At 34.7% G+C, this 24,955-nt stretch overlaps 1 protein-coding gene and 1 long non-coding RNA gene across 9 annotated transcripts in view; one reads left to right on the top strand and one right to left on the bottom strand.

The window, feature by feature from the left end:
- Positions 1–7,574, bottom strand: part of LOC106457405 (protein C-ets-1-like) — a 77,318-nt gene extending 69,744 nt beyond the window's left edge. The window contains exons 1-2 of one of the 6 annotated variants that reach the window (XM_022383313.1): positions 7,216–7,574; positions 5,381–5,494 (exon numbers count right to left, since the gene is read on the bottom strand). In XM_022383313.1, coding sequence (XP_022239021.1) covers positions 5,381–5,491 — 111 coding nt within the window. In that variant the 5' untranslated portion in view covers positions 5,492–5,494; positions 7,216–7,574. Of the gene's footprint in view, positions 1–2,153; positions 2,535–5,380; positions 5,498–7,215 lie in introns of those variants that run through there. The other 5 variants (XM_013916815.2, XM_013916817.2, XM_022383316.1 and 2 more) reach the window with 5 other exon arrangements.
- Positions 1–24,955, top strand: part of LOC111085311 — a 151,545-nt gene that overhangs the window by 51,014 nt on the left and 75,576 nt on the right. Inside the window, exon 3 of one of the 3 annotated variants that reach the window (XR_002610151.1) lies at positions 21,681–22,634. The exons of the other annotated variants lie outside the window; for them this stretch is intronic. This is a non-coding gene — a long non-coding RNA (uncharacterized LOC111085311). Of the gene's footprint in view, positions 1–21,680; positions 22,635–24,955 lie in introns of those variants that run through there. 3 annotated transcript variants of the gene reach the window in all.

The raw sequence follows: 24,955 nt of genomic DNA, 5'->3' as shown, positions 1-24,955 counted from the left end.
GAATACTATTAGACCTGTTTGACATTTCAAATGCTCAAGTTAGCGTCCAAGAAAACTAGCATGTGTATTCATTGACGTGGTATTGTTCACACAAATCTAAGTCACACAACATTTAATCATTTAGAAACAAATATAAAACTAGAATGATTCCCCCGGAATTATTATATAAGTTATAATATTTTTGTAAATGAAGAAAATAAATATTGCTACATTATTCGACTTAACAAACACAGCCTTATACAATATTATGTTCTACTAACGTTGATGATATACTGCTATGGTAAGCTGTGGAGTAAAACCTCGAATACGTGAAAGGCGACAGTTCCATCGAGGGTGTGAGAGAGCTTTCCTAAACGCCCGTAAACGTGGGAAAGTCTGTCAGTGCCCCTAGTTTGTCAGTGACTACTCGACTGAAGATGTGTCAATACCGATGAGGCGTTGCTTACAGGACGGGCATATGGGGTTTTTCTCGTGCCCTATGACCTGAGGGCTCGCGCGATACCGGCATCTTATGCATGTGGTACCGTGGGAATATAAGGATAGCTACCTGTGCACAATTCTGTCGTTCTTACCGTTATTGTGGTTATTAATGTATAAATAATTTGATGCAATGGTCAATCAATTTATAAACAATGCGAGTCACTACGAGAGATAACAAAATTTAGAATTGTATCTTCAAAATAAAAATAATCTTCGACAAGGCAACCAAATACGTTTACAGAAATATATTCGATACACTAAAATATGCTCCAAAACAATAGCATGTGTATGTTTTGACAGTACTTTTCAGAGGTGATAATCCTGTTTTGCTACATTCAAAATCTATTCTACTAATTCCAGAAAAGTGGTAAATAAATGTAAAAGTGTGTTAATCATATAAATATAAAATCCATTTTTATATGTTGATACCCATGTCATTGGACTAGCATCACAGGGATAAATGATGAGGAACTGTCAATGGTTCCTAAGAATAGCAATTATATTCATTAATAATTGTTAGTAGCACCAAATATATAAAAATTCAAACTTCTGCACTCATGTTTGTTTACTATAGTGAAGAGTATCAAAAGTCCAATCGCAAAATAAAGAAACAAACATCTGATGTAAAATTATTGAAAATAAAGACATTTTAAATAGTATTAGAACCAAACAAGATTTCTTTACCTTTTAAAACCTGAAAATAATATAAACCAGGCGGCGAAATTTTAATGACAATTTAAGTAAGTGAACTGATTTAAAATCAAGAGTGTCACCACTTACAACAATGGTCAGTGGAACCTGCTTGTCCACAAAGAGTGAGGAATAAGGACCCGGTAAATATACAAACCTATACATAACAAAAGCTCATAGTTCTACCAACACAATGGTGGTTACTGGCACATCTCGGCCTGTTTCTCGCGGAATATTCAACATAAACCAAGCGTGAGACCCTCTACCATGCGCTCTTACGCTTGAAAGTATCGTTAGGCCAAACAACAGGTGGACGATGTATTTGACGCAGGGGAATTATGAGATGGCCAGACGTCATCGATATGTCGCGAACAGTGAAGAGTTTTGTAGATTCCCATGATAGTATAACCTTGAAAGACTATTCAACATTGTGTTTTAGAAATAATAAGTTGTAGTGCATATTATTTATACAGTCTTTCTGGGGCGTTACTAATCAGACCGAGTTACATAGAAAAAGAAAGTGTCTCTGTTTTAACGAATGCCATTATATATGGTTAATCCGTAGCAAAAAGATACGCGCAGTCGGCAAAGATCAATAGCCAAGATTTGCTTCTTTGTTAATACACGGGCGTGACAGAAAAATATTTTATATATGTCTGTTTAGGGAATTGGATACTTGATGAATAATTTATCAAATACGTTAGTCTGTTAGTTGTAAAATAAACGGCCTGTGGTTCATATCACCTGGTCCACATGATATTTGCCCAAATAAGGATGATTTCGGTCTTGAAAAATAACTGCAATGATTAGATTTAACACCTTTATTAACACTACATCTAATAGAGAAAACTGTATTTAAAATATTTTCATTGACTCGTTTAAAAATAACTGCAATGATTAGATTTAACACCTTTATTAATGCTACATCTAATAGAGAAAACTGTATTTAAAGTATTTTCATTGACTCGTTTGAAGTTTCCTACCTCTACACATCCTGGACCATTATGTGAAATCTTCGCCTGGTGCAGAAGGCATTTCTCAACTCCTCTTTCATTATATTAGCCATAGCAGTCTTGTGCTGAATAGTTTTTTACTTTTTACATTAGCAATTTTAAATTTTAAAGTTACCTATTCATGGTTTTTACTGTTGCCCAGAAAGTGCAATATAGGAATTTATTAGGTTAAAAACGTGCGTGTTTTCGATCTGCAGCAACACATAATCAAAAAGTCAAGCGAATCAACCACCAGCTCTCACTGTTCTCTTTATACATTGTGTAAAATAGTCATTGGAAGCTATGGGAAGTAGTCGTTGTCTTAGCGGTCCAACTTAGGGCAACATTGTCTGATTGTTACAATTCTTTAATCTTCCTCTTCCTTATTAAAAGTTCACAATCATCAGGAAACGGGACTTAAGCTACAATGCAACGCAAGCAGAGCGCCGCTACTGACTGACTGAGATTATACTAACTTACAGCTGTGGTGTAACATAGCTTTGTATGAACCATATATACATATGCAAGCCACTTTAATTCAATGAATTAGTCGCCCTCTTGTAAAGTAACTCGATTCATTCATAACTAAGCCGGTGAGATCGAAATACGTCACAACACCATATATATACATATATATTAAACTACAGTTGCCTTTTCATTGACAATTCTTCGTTTGAAACACGTGAACGTGAAGTACAGTGAAAAAATAACACAGGATATAAAACGAAGAGCAGACAACCTAACCCTTAGTTGAAGGATGTACGTGAGAGGAGGGGTTACTATAGTGTTGTCCAGAACCGGTTGTTTCTAGTTCAGGCCAACAAGTGCACCACTCTTTACAGTTTAATCACACTTGAACTGAAGTGCCTCGTATTAAACAAGCTTAGTTTATTCCAAAAACATTAATAATGTTAGGGGACTGTACGTGGGTTTTCTATGTAATAAGCAGAACTAAAGAAACAGATTTGCTAAAACCATGAAGAAAAAGCTTGCCACAACAAAATATGGTACTGCCAACATATCAAATACTAAAGTAAAATATTAAAAAATGCTTTAATCCACGTGTTGAATTTATTACGTATATTGGCCTAAGGTCATTTATTCCAGTAATTTCTCCAGAAGAAGTATTTCTGAAAACTTTATTAACATACAAAAATAAGTAAACTAATACGTTTTTTCCATGTTAAGGGTGTTCAGAACAATTTATTATAAATAATATATGCTCTATTATTTTAGTCATTCACAGATATTAAAATATGTTTCTAATTTCACATTACAAACTTCTATATATGTGTGTGTGTGTGCTTGTAATTATATTAAAAATTCAAATATATTTCTAATTTCACATTACAAACTTCTATGTGTGTGTGTGTGTGTGTGCTTGTAATTATATTAAAAATTATATCGCAGTTGCAGTGGTTACTGATGCAGAACAATATCTCTAACGCACAAACGCAATATACACTGCAGCTTTTTTTATTCGACACGCTCGAGCAAGAACAGACCAACTGACCTGATGTACTTCAGCCTTTACGGGGGCATAATTTTTTCTACCAACTTCAACCTTCCTCTATACCCCACCTCACCACCCGTGTAATGACTACATGTACTTACTTTGAAGACGTATAATAAATGCCTTGGATCAGATGAAACCGGATGAACTGACGTGAAAGTTGGTTTAAGTTGTACATAAAACGCGTGACAACGCAATAAACGCATTCTCCATTGTACTGCAAAAAAAAACAAAAAACACTTTCATTGTGTAGTTTTGTTGTTAAACACAAAGGTACACAATCAGCTATCTGTGCTGTGCCCACCACGGGTATCAAAACCCTCTGACTTACCTTTTAACCAATGTTTTTATACTGAAAAGTAAAAAGACAAATAATGCTGGTTATGAAAAACGTCAATATTAGTGAATATGTACATATGTTGTAAGTTATATATATAGTTCTATTCTACTTGGATACCTGTAACTGCATTAAAAAAAAAACAGAATATTTCTATACGATGCAAATTTTATTTATTTATGATAATTTGGTATTAAGTTTTAATATAACATCTAGCAACAATTTGCTATTGGTAGTTTTAATAAAACATCTAGCAACAATTTGCTATTGGTATTAAGTTTTAATATAACATCTAGCAACAATTTGCTATTCAGCTTTACCAAAATATCTTTCCTTATGTAAATGAAGTGCGGAAAATACCAGCATACAGAACGAAACCATTATGTATATCTTTTTGTATCTTAACGCAGCTCTTGCTACTGAAGAAGTAGTATGCCTGATACCTCAAATTTTACGATGGAAGACTCATTTGTATGGGGGAGTTGTATATCGTCTCTCAGCAGCCTCATTACTGAAGCCTCGTTCACAGGTTTGCACACGTGCCTTAAAAGCAGGCTTTACTTAAGCACAGTCAAGGAGGCAGAGGCATGTACACTCTTCTTAAAACACAAGCCAACACAAGATGTGAAATCTGATATCATCCGCTGCAACGTTACTTCGAACAGACCAAGTTTTCATTCATGGTATGGCTGAGCGTTAGTTGGGGGAAGAAAAGAGAAGCTCTACGTTGTTAGAGCTATACACAACCCACCTCTACCATGAAAAATCTGCTACGGAGGGAAGTGTATATCTTGAGGCTCTTACACAGAAAATCATGGCGACTATTTTTTATTTATTTATTTAACAGCACCGCTCTGTGCTTAATGGTGAACCTGGATAAAGAAGTAACTCCTAATACTACTCATATTTTCTGACTATCTCATCTCTAAAAAAAACTTGGTTACTATGGTCGCAGGTTTTCAGTTGCGATTCTTAACAGGCTTCAGACGAGCAATGATTACATTTTTAAAGCAGTTTAGTGTGAATACTGTGATGACTTACTGATGTAATAATTCAGAGGTTTAAATGTTTTTCGGAAAAATTTAGTATATTAAAAGTGGTAAATCTTATTATCGGGAAGTTAAAAAAATATTTACAGAGCATACTTACTGTAATAAATTATAATCGTTACAAAATAGTTCAGGATATACTATATTAATTTATACGAAAAAACATTTTTGGTACAACATATTCAAATGCATGCAAATATTTTTGGTTTGCAGAAAATAAATAACAAACTTTAATGTATATTTGAAATTAATCGATGAAAATGCACAGAAGATAACATAATTAAAGGCTAAACGTATTTATCATAAACTCTTTGCTTACTTTGGGAACTCTGGGTTTCTTGCTGCTAGCCATTGTGGTGTTACTGGAGTTTTGAGGAAAAAAATCGGTTTGCTCCAAAGAATAGTCACTGTAAAACGATTCCAGTTCCATTTTCTGCTTGATTCAAACGTACACAAAACGTTTATTAATTAAACCTATTAAAAACAAAACAACTTCTATTCTAAAATAAACCGTTGAAACAAGATTTCAATTATTTGTACTACTACATCTTGTAGAATACGCTACACGTGTCGAAGAAAGCATTTAGTGTCTTCAATACTGTCGTTAAATACAAACGCACAGTATATCACAACATTTCGAGTTTTCTTCCCTTTAGATAATATTATATCTAATGAACAGAATGATTTCGCGGCAGTAACAACTAGTACTGTTAATTTAGCAAAGTAGTTAAGCGAATAATACAGAGTTGTATATGTACTGACAGTGCATGACTAACTGCAACCCAGCAGTTAAATCTTACAAAAAAACACGTTGCTCGAAACACCGTCTAGTCATTTAGCTAGTTAAACAATATCTAATACTCTCTTGTTTTAATTGATTCCACTAGCAACACGTTAAAACATCAAATATAAAAAGTATCAACCTACAATTTTAAAGTTTTGTATGAAAATATAAACAATTTATATATATCCTAATCACTATATATCCTAATCTTACTTCAACTAATTCTTACTTGGCAAATAGCAACTCAAAACGAAAATATTTTTCTTGCTGAAAGATAGACTTAAAGGTTTAAACTCAAGTACATCCTACCATACCACATTATTTTGCCTATTAATTCAAATATCCATATATATTTGTTTTTTTCAAGTAGAGGATCCACGCGGTTGAATACACTCTTCTTCAATTAACCTTGAATATGATACTAATACAAATCAATAAATTATTCCATAAAAACATTAATTGCAAATATGTTTACCATATGTGCTTGGTTTTATGGTCTTCGGTTGGCTGTTTTTAAAAAAAGTAGTTCGTCCACTTAATTTTTCATTCTTAATTTAAAAACATGCAACTAATGTTGCGACTAATGTACAAAAACAAATCAGTGATGATGTAAGCCAAGTTTTTTATACTATTGCTAGCACGTTTAAAAAATATTTTTGCCTTGCTCTGTATAGGAAATAATTCACATTTAGTATCATTTGCAACTTGTTACCATAGCTGAGTCATTGTTTAAATGGCTGAAAATAGTTACGTGTAATTGTTTTCCTTATATAGGTTCAAAAATGGCGGCTACATTATACTTTATGGTCAAATTTGCCTAAGAATGACAGTTATTCTGTAGATAAGTACCATAGGTAAAAATTACTTAAATCTATATGAAGACAACAGCATTAAATTAAATACATAAAATGATCCCTTTTAAATTTTACGAATAACATTAAGTAAAATACACAAAATGGAGTTAAATTTAAAAATGTTGATAAAAATTGCCTATATCAGTTTAACGTTAAGTAATAAACATGGTATTGTGGACTCGTCATTAGTTTAACTGCTTGACAATCGTGGCTACCAAAAATTGTAATGTTTGAAAGGGACTGGAATTTTCTTTTAAAAATAACTAAAATCAAAGCTTAAATTTAGACACATGACAACAATAAGATTCTAGTATCCATTCTAATTTCTAATTCTAAGCGCCTGTTATTGCTTTAATATTAATAAAGTTTAAACCAATCATACAATAAAAACACTGAAACAATAACGTAACTTTAAAACACAATTTTCATTTATATAAGACATAATGAGTAATACGTCGTGAAGAGTTTTCGAAAAATAACGAAAAACAAAACTTTGTAAATTACAGAAATGCTTACTTTTAATGAAGTATTTAGCTTGGCAGGTAGCAGGCTAAGCCTAACTTCCAACTGCTGCCGCTGTTTGTCAGGGTTGGCCACCCGCTCGCTCTCGAATTTTGAGGTGTTGTCCTGTGTAGTAAGTCGAAAGCGGCTTGTAAGTCTTTGTTAGACTCTGCTTGACGTCGTCTGCCAACTTTCTAACCAACCCTGATCTTGTGAGTATAGAAATATTCAGACCAATTACAGAGAATTCTCCGACAGGTTTCTGTTTCTGAATAATAACATAAAGTATTTTCAAAAAAGAAAAGTAGACGAAGCAAAGCCAGTTGCACTGCCAGTTCAATACAAAACTTTACTCCTGTCCCAAACCAGTCGTTAGGCAGTTCCCGTGTTTCGGTATTAGTGTGTGCGTTTGTGAATGGAAAATGCTCTTCGTTTATTGGTCGATCTCAGTGAATAGTTGGTGTGGGAGTCACTACCAGTTGGGGCCCCAAGCGTTTATGTGTAATTGCATGACGTCATTGGAACTACAAGGTATTTGCCCCGTAAGTGGGATAGTAGGGGTTGAAAAAGGGGTGGAATTTAGAGAAGCGAGGTCAAACATCCACGGTTTTACTTAATATTTTGTGAACACTTGTTGAAAGAATGGTCAGGTGTTACACATTGTTGTGCAGCAGCATGTCAATCTGTTACACTATGGACATTTGTTGATTGTTCTCTGTAATTAGTATTACAAGTACTGGGGACGTTTGTTTAGTGTAGTGTTATAAATAATGTAAATATTCAAAACTCAACCCTAATCAAGACCATTAAAAATTCCAAATAATGTGCAGCTTTAGCTATCTAATGGAAGAGATGTAAAACTTATCAGTTAATCAAAACTAAAAAAATATAATTGGATGAGATATTATATGATGACTTGTGATAAACTCGGAAAGTCCCTGTATAATGCAGTCAGTAAGCTATTGTTCAGATAACGTATTTGTTTAGGCTTAGTATTGAAGCAGAAAAAGGACGTTTCATTTACATGTAGACGTTTACGTTTTGTAATATAATTATGATTCAAAATTATTTTCAGGAAAAAAAAATCTGTTTGTTACACGAGAATTGAATGTTTAGCTAAATGTTCGTCCCAGCTGGGAGAGAGGTAAGTTTATGGACGTACAACGCTAAAATCCGGGGCTCGATTCCCCGCGGTGGACACAACAGATAGCCCCAATGTGGTCATGTTCTAAAACAAACAAACAAGAAAATTGTTCTGAATGGTCAATATAAATATTTGTTTATACAATAACACGTGAATTTGTTAATAGCTAGTCTCATTGTGTAACTTTGTGCTTAATAACATGCAAACAAATAAACAAACACAATTGTTATAGCTGAGTGACCGGTATTCCTTTGTAAGTTATTTGTGATTCCAAATATTCCAGTTCAAAGTTAATTATCCAAAAATATAATATTAAGATAATTTCTCTTACATTATAAAGAAAAGCTAGAGATGATGTTAAAAGTTAATTGAATAAAGATTGCCTTCTTTTTTTCTCTTGGTCACTAAATGCAAAACTTTAAATAAAGAGAAAATCAAATAATTGGGATAGTATTGAATAAGAATGGAAAAACATATTTTCTATAGTACGTGTTTTTAAAAGGAAGTTGGTTGGACTTAGCACTTTAGGACTAACGGTGCTATATATTGTGTATTGAATACGGACGATTATTACATAATAAAGTAAGAAAGAAGGATTATACGATTTCATATATATAAAAATGTATTATTGTTGTCCTTAATGAAACAATCAACTTCAAAGTTTCCAATGAAACAGATACTTTTAATTTTGATTTGTAAACTTTCCATTTTCAAATAGAAATAAATATTTCAAATAAGTTATATTACAATATTTACTATTCATAGCTTATTAGATACAATAGAAATTATTCAAAATTATCAGATTTCATGAATAGGGCTCTTAAACTATATCTTATTTTTCATAAATGAGATTTCTCAGTTTGCACTTTGAACAAGAAATTCATTCAATTTTGCGGAAAATCCAATAATTGGATTGTTTCCGAAGTATTTTATAGAATATCACGACGTTATATAGAATATCACGACGTTATCAGTTCGTTTGTTTGAAGTTAAGCACAAAGCTACACAATGGACTATCTGAGCTCTGCCCACTACGGGTATCAAAACCCGGTTTCTAGCATTGTAAGTCCGCAGACATACCGCTGTGCCACTGGGGGGCGACGTTATCAGAACTTCAGACCGTACTATATTTTCTTAGAAATTGTTTAAAATAACAATGAACCAGTGCAGCATCATTACTAATATTAGTTTTAACTTTTAGCATAGTTAATTTGGACTATATATATTATGACATTTCGTTGTTAACTGTGTTACATTATTTTTTGTCAACTACTTTAATAGTCATATTTCTCATTGTTGTTACTTCAGGGATATTGGTTATTTTGCTGTGCTGGTGGTACTGTCCTAATGCTCGATTCTGTAGTTACTGATCATACATATGTCACAAAAACATTTGGGATGAAAAACAAATTAAAGTATTAAAATTCTTGAAAACATAACCGTTCATTATTCGTTTAAAAGCTTCAGATGTAGTTGTACGAGTCAATTAGTAAAGTATATTGTTAGTCATCTTATCTAAAGTTCAAAGCACCTTAACAAATGATAGGATACACTGCATAGAAAGCACGTTTGATTAGCTGACCTCTGGGTCTAATCAAGGAGTGTGTTTGATTGTTAAGAGATAAAGCTAGTATACAAATAGAATCATTAGGTATGTATATGATTGAATGTTTAAAAACTACTTGGAAAAGTAATCATAGCATATAAGCTGTAGTATTGTAAAGAATCCAGGATTAAATCTACGACAGTACTTGAAGCAGAAAACCATTGTTGATAAGATCCGCAAGAAAGATTTGCTATATTCTTTCTTAGCGTTACGTTCGTTAGCAGTGTCAGTAGAAATGTATAGTAGATCTATTTTTATTACTTTTTTAATAACATTTACTAGTGTAATTTTACTATTAATATCATTTTGTAGTGTGTAAATCAGTGCATGTAAATTTAGAAAAGTATTTTTATATAATGTATACGTAAAGTTTACACTTTTATTTTTGGTGTTGCTTCTGTTCAAAGTGTCAGTAGGGTAATAGGTGTGTTTAATACATTTACTTTTATTAACTTTAATAAAACATTGTACTTTTATTATAAAGATTATTCCTCATTGCTAGCTCAGTATAGGGTTCGGCATAGCCTGGTAGTTAGGACGCTTGACTCACAATCTGAGGGTTGCAGGTTCGAATCTCCGTCCCACCAGATATGATCGCCTTTTCAACCATGGGGGGCGTTATAATGTGACGGTCAATCCCAATATTTATTGGTAGAAGAGTAGCCCCAGAGTTGGTGATGATGAGATGCTGCCTTCCCTCTAGTCTTACACTGCTAAATTAGGGATGGCCAGCGCAGATAGCCCTCGTGTAGCTTTGTATGAAATTCAAAACAACCGAAATCTCTTAAGCTAACTAGACCTCGAAATATATTATTAGGTTTATGTCTGAAGATAACAGCGAGGATATATATCAGATGAAAAAAAATGTATTATTATCTTTATAAGTATTAACATTAAAATAGTATATTTGAATAGCTATAGTTGGTGCCGGTTTGATTTTTACAATTTGATCAAATAGCAGAAGTTTATCTTAATGTAATAACCCTGTTCAGTTAAGAAATAACCCATCATTATCGTGATGTATTTATTGTATTATTTCCATCATTTAGCTTAGGTTGTGAACTGGTACGGGCAGATATTTATTCGAACATATCCAAACGGTCTTTCAACAGTTTTCACAATGCTTCTTCTTGGTTTCTTTTCTTTCGTGATACAGGTTGTACGATAGGCAACAGTTTTCTACATAACATAAGAAAATATTTCATACTTACCTTTTCTAAAGTTCTATAATCACCAATATTTCAAACTGAACAAAGACTATAGAGGTGACAAAGCATTTTCAGTTTTGGTAATACGAACCACGATTATTCTAAAATACTCTCATATGCGGGCATACAGCATGTTTCCAACCTCCTTATTTAATATGTTTTTGTTTGTTTGTTGTTGTTTTTCAAAATTCCTGCTCATATCCTGGATGTGACTTGAATATAGAATGTTGATCAAGGGAAACACTAAGCATCACTCGCAATAGTTACCTACTGAACTAGCTCTCCAGGTAGATGTGCTACCTTTTGTTATTTTTGAGTGCTAAATAAAGATTGTTTTTTGAGTCCCGTCTCCTTTATTGCTTCAAACTCAGTTGAGGTCAAAGAATTAAGATTCACTATGCAGTACATTTTCTATTAAAACTTATTGTTATTCTGTGGCCCTTATCCAATTACTCTTAAAGGGAAACCAGTGCTCCTGAGAGCAAACAGGTAGAAAGCAGAAAATCTGGTGCCATGTCCACAGGATTTGTTTTTGTGGAGTTTTTGTTTTTCCCCTGACAAGTGTATTTACTTATGTTATTCTAAATTCTTGTGTTATTGAGTTGTATCTTGATATTTAAGAAAATTGCATCTTATACAAGGAGGAAGAGGTAGTTTCTGATGGTAGAATATTATTCGGGAAAGTTGTTCAATCTTGGAGAAGTCCCCTCCTGGATGTTAGACTTTTGCTGACACTGTGTAGGTCCAATACTTCTTTATCACAGTGATCATAAACTCAGGAAGGAGAAATATAATCTTTTGTACTCAGAATAGTCCATAATGTTCTTCTCCCGAGTTTTAACCTCAGTGCACAGGAGGCATTGATAACTGAGTAGAGTATTGTTGTGGTGGTGGGGTTGTGTCCAAACCTGAATGTGGTGGTCTATACAGAGCTGTCAAGCATTCATAGACCAGAATAGTCAAACCTAGATTTGGCCAATGCTACATAAAACTAACTGAGAAATACTACTTACAGACAAGGTCTAACAGCTACAGCTGTTTTTCCATTAAGTGAAATAGTAGATATAAACTGGTGAAGTTGAAGATCCATGTGGCAGTTATGAACAGTTATGAAATATACTTCCAATGTGCCAATAGTCACTCACTCACCATTCTGCCACTTGAGGGAAGAAATCTGAGGCTCATTTTTGGATAGAGGTCCCTGAATGTACCCACTCCACTGCACCCTTAACATTTAGGATGGCATAGCCTGACATTGAAAATGGGTAAGTGACATGGAAATGACAGGTTACTGTGATGGAGGCTAAATGTATTACACTCCCAACATTTAAGGTTGTAGTAAAAGAGTATATAGACTGTTTCCTAAAGCATTTCAGGCAGTTTTATCCAAGTTGGGTTGATATTTTCATCCAGTAGAGTACAAGCTACCCATTAGACAGAGTTTAAAGTTCAAAAAAGTTTCTATTGAGAACTTTGATGTGTATCTGAATGATCTATGCTACTTGAATGGGAAAAACATATCTTGCAACGGCATCAGCAAATTGTGAGGATTTTCCTGTAGACAAGTTTATTGAGGGTTTAAGTGGTGAGGTGATGAATCATCTCTTTGAAGTGAGAGATATTATCACTCTAACAAGACAATTTCTGTAGTGATGAAGTATAAAGTCATGACTTGGAATAGGTTGCAGTAGCGGAAAAAGCCCACAGTGGCAGCTACAGTGTCTGTGCCTTGGATATATCACCATTCACAAGTGACTACATCATGCCAAACTCGAACTTTCTCGAAGGCAAACCAAATGCCAACACATCCTAGCACTGTGACACCTCCTTCTAGCTAATTCCCAGTAAGAGGCAGGGCTTTCCTAGCCCTCCCATAGTGCTTATACTACAGTCATTACTGATATGACCTCTACCCAGAGGACTAAACTATATGCTCAGAGTGTGGACAGTTGGGTCACTTAAATGTGAATTGCATGTATCTTGATGTGTAATAGGGTAGGTTTGTTTGTAATTAAGCAAAAAGCTAAACAATGAGCTATCTGTGCTCTGCCCACCACGGATATCGAAACCCGTATTCTAGCGTTGTAAGTCCGCAGACATATCGCTGTGACACTAGGGGGGGCAATAGGAGTAGGTGAAGCTATCAGTTTTGACTGATTGTACAGTGGATGCTAGCTGTAACTGCAGCTACTTCAACTTGGGAAACTAATGAAGCCCATGTCAGGTTTGACCACCAACTTGGAGGAGTGCAGCAAGCAGTTTGTGCTAAAATATATGGCAGCTATCCCAGCTCTGTCAGGGCTGAGAAGAGTATGGTATTATATGCCGGGAAAGATGCATGATCAAATGATGGTGTTCCTGGTTGATAAAGAAGCTGCCATGACAATGGTTGAGCTTACCAGGTAACAGATATTCCGAGTGAAACCACCACTCCAGTTAATAGTGACTGCATTCTGGCAAATGGTGATTTGACAAGATTTGACTGGATGATAAACTTTTGACTTTGTATTGAAAGTAGTCATTTCCAACATTGTAGCCATTGTGTTCATACAGTAGATGATAAAGGACAAAATCATACCGCATTCCGAGTGTCATAATCTCCAGTAGAGATTGTCAGGATTCCTTGTTGATTTAAGATGCATGAATACAGTGATGTGTTTCAATGCCTTTCTAATCTAATGAACATATGAGTTTCTGGATGAACAAGAAAGGCCACAAAAGTTCAATGTTTTAGACTTAGCATCTAGATACTGGTATGTCAAGATTAATGATAAGAGTATACACAAGGCTGCTTTTAACAACTGTCTTGCATTATGCATTGAGTCTGTGTAATGTGGGTGGTGTTTACACTAAAGGAGATTCAATGGGAAAGGTGGTTGTCTACATCAATAACACCTTGGTGTTTGGCCATGTTTGAGTCTACTGATGAAAACCTATGCATGGTACTTCAGCAGATAAGAACTGTAGGCCTGAGGCTGAAATTATGGAAGTGTGTGCTCATGCATATGCAATAGTACATTTTTAGTCATATTGTGGAAAAAAGCTGGAGTCTCTATTAACCTTGTGAAGACTGCAACATTATGGGACAAATTCAGGTTGACATGCTAAGCAATTATATAAGCTGCAAAGATGAAAAGCTGGTCTTCAGGTTATATAACAGAGAATATTTGGTACTTTACAAAATATAGCTTTGAATATTGATGGTCCTGTTACTGAAACTTATTGAGGTAATTGGTACGAGTTGGTCAGTATTGATTACTTCACAAAATAGATCAGTGATTTTCCTTTGATCAGAACTTCAGTGCAGACTATTTCTGATATGTTGGTGGAACATTGGGAAGCCAGGTTTGACACACCTGGAAAAATTCACATAGGTCAGAGAGCTAATTTCAATAGCCAGCTATCCGATGAGTTGTGTAGTGTTTGGTGTGTTGAAGGCATTCTCTTTGCTTTATCACCACTCAGTCTGATGGTTTGACAGAACAAGTAGTACAAACTATCATGTGTATTTTCTGTTTTTTTTATATTTGCCAAGCAAACTGGGAGTATTAACACTTGCTGCATGTCATGATGGCCTATTGTACAATAGACCAGAGACTGACCAGTTGTTTGCCAGACATATTCATGTTTGGACAGAAAATTCTACTCCCTATGGATATGATGTATTGTTTAACACATAGAGCAGGTTAGCTACAGTGTCTGAGAAATATCTGAAGGATATTGTATTATAGCTCCTCAGCAAGTATGGCTGGTGCTAGTAGATGCAATGAGCACAATATCATCAGTTTTTACAGCTCAGGATGATTGTTAGGAGTTTACAAACTCAGCTAAAATAACATTGCAACCCTTACTTTCCCTGCTATTCAGTCATTTTTGATGTGAAATGTCGTCTAAAATTCTGCAGAAATGATTCACCCTGTCTAGTAGAGCAGTAGCAACAGAAGTTCTACGAAGCAGTCTGTACTGAACCTGCTAGATTCATCTCTAGTACAGTGAGAAAGTTGTGTTCTTTCTCAGCACAAAATATAAGTCAGGCTTTTATGAATCTGAGTGAAAATATCTTAGTTTAACTGGACTTATCTGTATCTATTTTCCTGTGAAACAAACTAAAGCAAGTGGATTGACTTAAAAATGGTGATACAGTATATTTTTAGTTCATTCATGATGTTGCAGGCCATCTAGTACAGTGAATGTATTTTACTATGAATATTGTTTCCAGTCTAAGTTGACCTGAGTGTTTATTGATACTTATGGTAGAGACAGCATGAATATTAATGCTGACTAAAAGAAATTTAGCTGAAAAGTCTGAGTTCAGCTGAATTCCGGCAGCAATTACTTATTTCATGATGTCGAGGGAACATATTGTATTTAAATACTCATTGATGATAGCATATTAGGACATCATAGCTATTGAGACACAACCAAGCTATGGCACACAAACAAGAGACAGTCTGTATATGTATATGACAATATAGGTATATGAATGAATTGTGTATGATGTTGTGCCCATATATAGGCAATATATAAAGTAATTCATGAGTGTTGTATAGCATGAATGCATCTATTGCGCTGAGAAAATAACTGTTAAGCAAAAATTATTGAAAATAAAGGATTTAGTTTAGGTATCAAACTTTGAGATATGAAGTAAACTGTTACTATTAGCCTGTACAGCATTATTTGAAGATGCTGTGCAACTGTTAATTTCATTAATGTTGGTGATTAATTGTTGCAGTTTTGACTCTGAAATATTTAGCAAATACAGGATTTTCATGCAAGATATCAGAGTAATGGGTAGCCTCATACTTTGTTTGATGTTTTAAGATATCACTAGTGAAATATATGTTGACTGGATCATAATATTCAGGGGTAGGTGAAATATACACAAGAGATCCTCTAAAAGCAAAAATATATGTATATACAGTACAAACACTCCTACATACAACTTATTATAAACAAAACATACCCAAGAAATTTAAACCTTAACATCATTCAAATAAAGAAGAAAGCATATTTGTAAAGAGAACTAACCAAGTGAATGAATATATAAACCACTATGTTACACACAGATAGTTAGGGAAGCTAAAGCCACGTTTCTAAAGTGGCATGTGAACAAATTCTCCTATAAGGCTATGGTCTTGTGACGTACTGTGGTTGCCTAGAGATTTATCTCTGTCTCTTGCAAGAGCCTTGTGAGTTCTCTCCAGATATTCTCATAGCAGGTACCTCTCCCCCAGCTTTGTTGATGGCTCTCTGCACTTCAGTAGATGGCGTTACACATAATATTATAAGTTTCAAGCCTCTGCCAACCTGGCTATCTCTTCCTGGCTCCATGTTTTCACTCTGTATTCCTGGATTCTTTGTAGATTCAGCCAGTTGAAGGTCCTATTGAGGTTGGTGGATGATGTAGTTAGCATCATCATCCCTACTGCTTGTGTAATAATAATAATACATGTGATAGTTACCATTGTTCATCAAGCGGTGGTATTGATCAGTTGGCTCCTCCACTTTTTAGATGATCTTTTTTCGTGGATTGTAGCTTAGCTCCAAGAATATCCTGCTGGTTCAATGACTTTGGTAGTCCCAACTGAGGGACAGATACATTAGATGATGACAGGTCTTTTGAATAATGCAACTTCAAACAGGAAATATGTAGGATTCTCTTCAATCACATGATTTTACCTCTGGCTTGTTTATGATTTTCACATCCAGAGGGGCTGAATCCAACTTAGGGGGTAACATTTTGATGGCTTGTACGCTGGGCATTGTTGATGTAGCTGGACCCTCTGTTGGTGATCTGACCTGAAAGAATGCAGTGGCAGATATTAACATTCGGGATTCTAGAGACCACAGGGCTAACCTGTCAGTATCCTTAGACAGAGCGTGCATGACGGATGTATCACCCAACAATGCATCCTTATCTATAGTTTGCACAAAATTATTGTTTTTGGTTAAGTGCTGTATCTGTATGATTATATGTAATCATATCTATCCTGTCTGCAGAATACAATTCCTACTACTTAAAATCCTAGCTGCTCTTTCTACAGTCGTCATTGCCATGGTGATGTTCCACAGCTATTCTGGAACCTCACCAAATTCCTTCCACTATCATCTGCTTGTTATGAAAATAGAGCCTGGATCTAATAAGAACTATTATGTTACGTTTTACAATTTCGAATGGTCTGAAACCCAGCTAAATGGTAATTTAAATTTAGTAGTTAAATATATGCCAAATATATCTCCAATTTATGATATTTGCCAACAAGACTGATACACACAGTTTTCTTTTATTAATACAAATATGTTTTAATGTACAAACAACAATACAATTTACAATAACAGTTATTACAAATAGTTATTACAAACAATGACTAATATACAAAAGTTTCACAAACTTACAAGTATTATAAAGTCTTCTTTCTGGTCTGGAACTTTCTTGATATCTTGTCGAGGGTTCACGATGAGCGAGTTAATTTCGATTTAACGTAGGTACAATTCACTTAAAAGGGAGCTAGCTAGCCCTGTAGTTCTCGCTGATCACATGTAAAAGTACTAATGTCCGATGTGAATCCGCTGAAGTTAAATGGTTTGTAATGTTCGAAATTTATATATGTTTCTGGTCAAATATCTGAAGTTTCCCGATTAATAAGCGTTAATCACGGTTATAGCTTACGAACTTTATAGCACACCAATTACAGCAACCCAATAATAGATACTGCTTTTTGGAGCGTCGTGTTGGTTATATTTATATGCGTGTGGAAGGTTTCTCGAAAATTCAGATTACGTAACAATACAAAGGTATATTAGCGTTTACTTACACACACGCACATATATTGTTAATTCTTACACTCGAGAATTTTCTACAATTTTAGAGAATAGGCGGGAGTTTCGTAATACATATTTAACAACACACGTTATGTACATTTCTAAATATAAATTTAATTTAAACAAACATCGATATTAAAATAAATATAGAATAATAAATCCGTCACAGAACTAAATGGGGTACTAACCACAATAGGTTCAGAACTAACCTAATTTTCCATTGTAGAAAGTCCTTAATGCCCACAACTTTACTCCCTCTCAACTCCTTTCATATAAAAGCCTAGCATAGAGAAGAGCAAGTACAAAGTTACACCATTAAGATATTATTTCTCTCCTCTGACACTATATGAACATTCTTCATTTTTGTGCATAAAAACTGCCTCTTGAATTGAAATAATGTTAATAAAATATAGATAAAACTGTGTATTTTTGAAGTATTTAAATCTGCGTGCTTAAAAGTATTCAAACATAATCAAATAAAATATTGGTTACATCAAGTTTACACGTGTTATGCTACATGTCATGTTTGTGAATTTTAATTTTTATGGATAAATTCACTATCACTTGTGAAATAACAGATCAAAATGTATTTTCCTGCAGGCGTAGCACGAGTCCTGCCGTTACCTTTATTTATTTTTGTACAATTCTATACCTGCTAAATATTTCAATGTCTAAACTGAAATATTTTCACACCAGTATTAATGAAAACAATAAGGTTATTATTATTCCAGTAATGTTTCACAGACCATTATTCACAAAACACTTCATGCATCAAGTTTTTAACATCCAGATAAAAATATTTTATTCTCATTAAAATGTTGCCTACTAGTTGTATACTCAGCAACTGATTCATTCATTTTAGACAACACTTATGAATAATTTTTCATATAGGTTAATACATGTGTGTAACACCTCACACATATATCTATAGAATGTCACACATACACACTAATAGCTATAGGTAGCCATAAAGCATATATTGATAGTTACAGTTTGATAATGTGCCACCATCTGTGAGTAATGGAGCTCACTGGACTGTTATAAGCATCATGAGATAAATCACTGCATGCAGAATGTAGTTAAACTTAGGCTTTTCAGCTAATACTCTCTAACTGTCCTAGCTTGTGGTAATCTAGTGGTACTCGCAAACAGTGTTGCTAAGTCTGCTTATAATAAGCGGAATTGAGCCTCTTTTTTCTTAAAAGTCGCTTAACCTATTCTATATTCTAATTAAGCTGTGCAAATCACAATTTTGCGGGGAAACCATAAAATAATAATTTGGAAAGTCAGTGCAATATGTTATCATGGTGTATTGTCTTTGCCTGAGTTGGCTCAACTGTATTTAACTAACTTTGCAAGCATGTGCTTGACAGTCTACATTATCCACTTTGTCAAACCATCTCTTAGGGGGTAATAGGTAAAATGTACATTTTCATTACACCCAATATTTTGAGCAGTTCAGTAGAATAACTGACTATTGAAATTAGTTTCCTGATTCATGTGGATTTCATCATGGGCACAAAATTGGGCTATCTGTTGTTCTACAAACACATCAGAAACTGAGTTTATTAGAGTATCAATTAATGAATATGCCTTGATAATTACTAGCATATACCAATTATCTTGCTCTGTCTCAGGAGGAGATTAACAATATCAAGGGATACATTACTGAAGTTGTTCATGAACTTTAAAAATATGGAAGGGATTATAGCACATTATATTCCAGCATTGCAGGAGTATGGCATAGTAATATGACATGTCCTGAAGTGCAACATGGAAACACAAATTGCTACTTGTTAAACAGTGAGACTATGACCACTCATTGAATAGTGTGTTGTACTATATTTACTAGTCACAAGGATGCCACATGCACTAGTGATAATATTTTACAGTTTCTTATGGCCACGTTTGAGTTATGGCATTCAGTGCTTGTGTCAAAATGGCATGGTTTTTTGCATCTCAGAGAAAACTCTAGCTTAGAAAGAGTAAACTCCATAAATAATTGTTGATTCTCCTCACCAGAGAATATGCCATAATGCATGTTCATACCTTTCCCTTGCCACAGACACTTGAGGTTCAGAACTTTAGGCCTGGCCTCTAGATACAGCCAAGATGAACTAGAGACAGTTTGGAAAGTTTCTGTGTAATACCATTCTGGATGTGTAATGCTCTGGCCACTTTCACGTAAGGGAGTACAGTGGGAGATGTGCCTGGTTTGGGTGTATGATGTCTTAATAGCCTGCCACACATTCGAGTCTTATATCATGAACCTATTCGTAATTCTGCAGTGGATAAAAATGGCAAGATTAAGGCACACAAATAGAATTGTTTCACTGCATAGTAGAGAGAGAAAAGATTTTGAATAACCTTCTACAGCTTACAAAGGTTCCAGATTGGCCTCAACCTGTGACAAGATGACAATTTGAAGCTTTCTTGGTTTCACATAATATTATTGACGTTTTGTGACTATTTTTTCTAATATCAAACTTTCAATGTCTGCTCTCACTAAAGCCAATACATATCTTAGGTGGACAACAGAATTTTTAACATATATTCCTGACTCTAAAGTGCACTTTAGTGGAAGCTCCCCTGCTAGCACATGAATGACAGGACTCTGAGTTACTGGTGGATATGAATACCACTGATGGTAGATTTTGTCACAATTGTAGGATAGGGTAGAATGTGTGGTAGCATACACAAACCATAAACTCATGTTTCCTGAATGCTGATGCTGCTCAACAAGAAACAACTGCTTGAAGTTATGATCTTCATGAAATTCTATTAACATTATCTGTGTGGCAGAAAATTAATTCACTGTTCACCCATCAAAAGTCAACACAGAACCTGCTCATGTATCTTTGTCCAATGAGAGTCATCCTGGCCATGTGTTCAGCTACAGCAAGAAGAAGTTAACTTGTCTAATTGAGCAACATTCTATATTGAAACCAAACTGAAGAAAACAAAAATGTATATATTAACTAAAGAGGTAGCAAACATATATGATAGCCTTCTACTTCGTATATGAAAATACAGACTGTAAGTGCACAGCCCGAGGCAATAAGTAACACCTATGCAGTACTGCTTCAAAGTACTATACTTACATCTGAAAGGAGTCTGATAGGAAATAAGATGGCAGTGTCAATGAATTTCCATGGTCAAAAGATGAAAGTTAACTTGTTTTATGATAGGCCCTTTGATTATTTGAGTAGGACCAGTGCTTGCAATCTTGTCCTCATTTCTTTCCTACTGAAACTGGACTTCTTTTAGTAGTGAAAGAAATATGACTAGATTCCAGGGTAGCTGTGTTAACTGTAGCTGGAAATATGAGACTCAATGAAGCCCGGTGGACGAGGATATTCACAGGTGAAAAGAGTATATTGTCTACAGGTGGTATACACAAGAGTACACATAAGCATGTAGAAATGTCACTTTGACCACAGCAATAGCTTTCACAATGTATATCTAGAGGCACATTTAGGCCAAAAAATCGTTATGACTGGCCATTACAACTTTAATCTACACTTATAACTAAACTTTTGACCAATCATAGTTTAATTGACCTTACATTCTAATCCTGTCTTTTCGTATTTGAGATCAAGTTCTTATCCCCACTGATTATCTTGTTCTTAAAAAGCCATTCTTTTCATTTTTTGTTGCTAAAATCACAAGTTCTTGCACTGAAAGTTTTCTGTTTGGACAGTTTTCAGATGACTCAAAGTACTTAACAATCCATAAGATTCTGAAGGCTAACCCGACTTTCGGCCAAGTGAAGTAAGAGCCAATGGATGAAGATATGTTCCTTGCTGACTTGTCAGACATGCAACTTGTATTAGCACTAAAGTCTCTAGGGGACAAACATCCCAGACCACCAGGGATCTGAAAATAGCTGCTGAACTGATCAGAACTGCCTGTTGCTACTATCTACTGAAAGAAATCCAGTCTTTTGATCAAAGATGGCTACACCAGAACTTACATTCATCCCTCTTAAACTAGTTTAGAATACCATAGTGTTCCATCTGCAGGAGACATGTGAAGAAATGACCTAAGGAAGGAACACCATATTCCAAAACCAAAGAAGATATTTCCAGGGCTAAGTTCTTCACATGGCTCAGCTAAGCATTGGGGAGGTTTGATCATTTCAGATCCAAAGATCTAGGTGTTGACAGCGAAACCACCTACAGAGTTCCTGATATCGAAATTAGAACATCCATATCAGTTGTTCTACCTCCTCCATCTCCCAAGTGGCCCTAATTCTATCCTCTACAGCTAAGACATTTAGTGCTTCCCATCATGCCACTAACCAAAATAAAAGCGCTTCCAATGCTTCAACCAGTACAATTTCCAGGATCAAGCAGCCAAATGAACAGGTGTCTGGGCTCTTTATAACCGAGAGGAAGACTAGTTCCCGAAATGTAGAGATTCTCCAGCACAGCTGGAGCAGTTTAAAAAAAGAGGTACACTGTTTCCATGTTGAGCTGTCAGACTCCAAAGACTCCTCTGAGAACTCTGGGGGTCATATGTTAGACAACCACTGCTAGCGGTAAATCGATTGTTACATCGGATAACCTGCTGGTGGTGTTCCAGTAAAGATAAGAGATTCTAGTCTCTGCCAGTACTGTACATACATTTTAAACTATTTTCTTTTCGTTTATGTATAAACACCATTACGGTTATGTAAAATAATATTTTTGTACCTATATTTTATATAATGGTTATTCCTTTTTTATGTATTATTATTATTATAACTTTTTTATGTATGTATATCTTTATATTGTGGTTCCATACATCTTATAATGTTTTATGTGTCCCCTGTAAGCGGTAAGCATGTAGGCTTATAACGTTATAAAATCGGGTTTCGATACTCATGGTGGCCCATCATACTACTAACCAAAATACAATAGGTCTCTATGCTTTAGCCAGTTCAACTGCCAAAAACGAAGCAGCCAAGTGAACAAAGAGCTTGAAGGAAGACCAGTTCTTGAAGGAAAGGGATTCTTCAGCATAGTTGGAGAAAAGGATACACTGTTTCTATGCTGAGCTGTTTCAGACTTGAAAGGCTCTGATCATGTAGCTTTGCGCTTAACAACAAACAAACAAACAAAACAAATTGTTTTATGTAGTAGTGAGGTGTTTTTGTTTATTTTGTGCTTTAATTTGAAGAGTTAATTTTTCCATATTATATGGTTTTACTTTGTCTTTTCCATTATTATTATGTTTCATTTCAGTAGTTTTTATTTTATTTTTTTGTATGTAATTTTGAAAAGTTTTCTTTGTATTTGTTTGATCACCACTTGGATTACCAAGGGGGAAATCTTTCGTACATTATTTTATGAGTTAATTTTCGGTGTATATACATATATACATTTAAAAGGCAATGTTCGATTTCTCATTTTTGATATAATTTTGAATTATGATCTAAATAAAGCTATATTTGCAGGTTGTGCTTAAATGTGTTAATTGAAATGTTTAATTTGTTTGAGAGTGTTTTGGTTTGATGTAATGATGATGTGTGACATCTAAAAGTTTCCTGACTCTCAAGATTGGACATGAAATTTCAAATTTTGAGGAGGTTTGGGAAAAACAAATATTTTATTATATAACAACATCAGAATGGATGATCCAGTTAGCGAATGAGTTGTAGAGTTCTTTGGTGAGCCAGTTAGTCACAGAGTAGTCAGTCAGTCAGTCATTGAGTTGATTAGTTAATGAATCTGTTACCGTGCTATCAATCGTTTACCGAGTTAGTGAGTGTGTTAGTCAGCCAGTTTTGGGTTGTGTCGCAGAAACGAGATGAAATTTAACAAGTAACAAATTTAACATTCTTTTTACCGAATAAGAATTGTCAACAATAATTTGTCCTGTGGTAAAATTCGTTACCACATTGCTGTTAGGAATGGGCTTATTTTGGTAAAATAGAATCTAGGCTAAACTTCAGGCCCGTTCGCAGAATGGTTAAAAGGAGGGATCTAATTTGTGAGATCAAAAGCCAACCCGTATTGTGCGAAGCACAATCAGCATGCATAATATGCTAATGCTATGGGGGTCTGGTGACATGTACAACAATATTATATTGGCTATTTCAATGATTAGCTATCATATAAGTACATGTATGCACTACTGAAATAACATCAAAAAAACATGGGGTCAACCCCCCGAACCCACACACCCGCGTACGTGCGTAAACTTCAACATGATGAAACATTCTCGAAGTGATATTACAAAATAATGTAAAGCGAACAAGGTGAAAAACACAGTGGTAAAAGAAAATCAATATAGAAAATTAAAATACGTCATAGAGGACAAAGACAGAAAATTAGGAGAGAGACAACATATTAAAAGAAGACTAAAGAGGAAGAGACAAGAAATTCCAGTAAAATATTATGTAAGAGAGGAATTTAAGAGGGAATTAAAAGAAAGAGACGTAAAATTTAAAGAAGGTTTAAGAAAAAAATTAATTTAATTGGAGACAAGATCTAAGAATCTAAGTTACCTTATCTGGATGCCCAACAAAAATGATTGATTCATTGGCCTGCAATAAATTCATAGACGCCATAATACATAAAGATATACGAATTAGACTAATGCAAAGTAGGTATTCATCTTTAAAGAAAGCTGTCCAGTTGATGATGGAACTTGAATCTATAGGAGTTCAGATTAACAACTAAAAGCATCATCCAGAAATTACAGGATTATTAGATCGAGTCGCATAGTAACATCAATTATTTTAACAAAAGTCTAAAAGAGCTCATATGGTTCATCAGGTAACTGTTAGTTCAGAATGAAAGAAGTAAACCACACAAAGGTGTTTCCATTGCAACTTATAATGATATTTGCCAGGAAGTGCAGACAAAAGCCTTTAACTCTAGCACGCCCAGATGAGTGCACTCCGTCTCGAGGACAAATTGAAACTTTGAATTAAAAATTACAGAAAATAAACGTGTAGTCGCCCTCCCACACACACAAATACTTTGGAGC

This window comes from Limulus polyphemus, unplaced genomic scaffold (assembly GCF_000517525.1).
Source record: "Limulus polyphemus unplaced genomic scaffold, Limulus_polyphemus-2.1.2 Scaffold326, whole genome shotgun sequence".
Lineage (NCBI taxonomy): Eukaryota > Metazoa > Arthropoda > Merostomata > Xiphosura > Limulidae > Limulus > Limulus polyphemus.
This window is presented reverse-complemented; position numbering and strand designations above follow the sequence as displayed.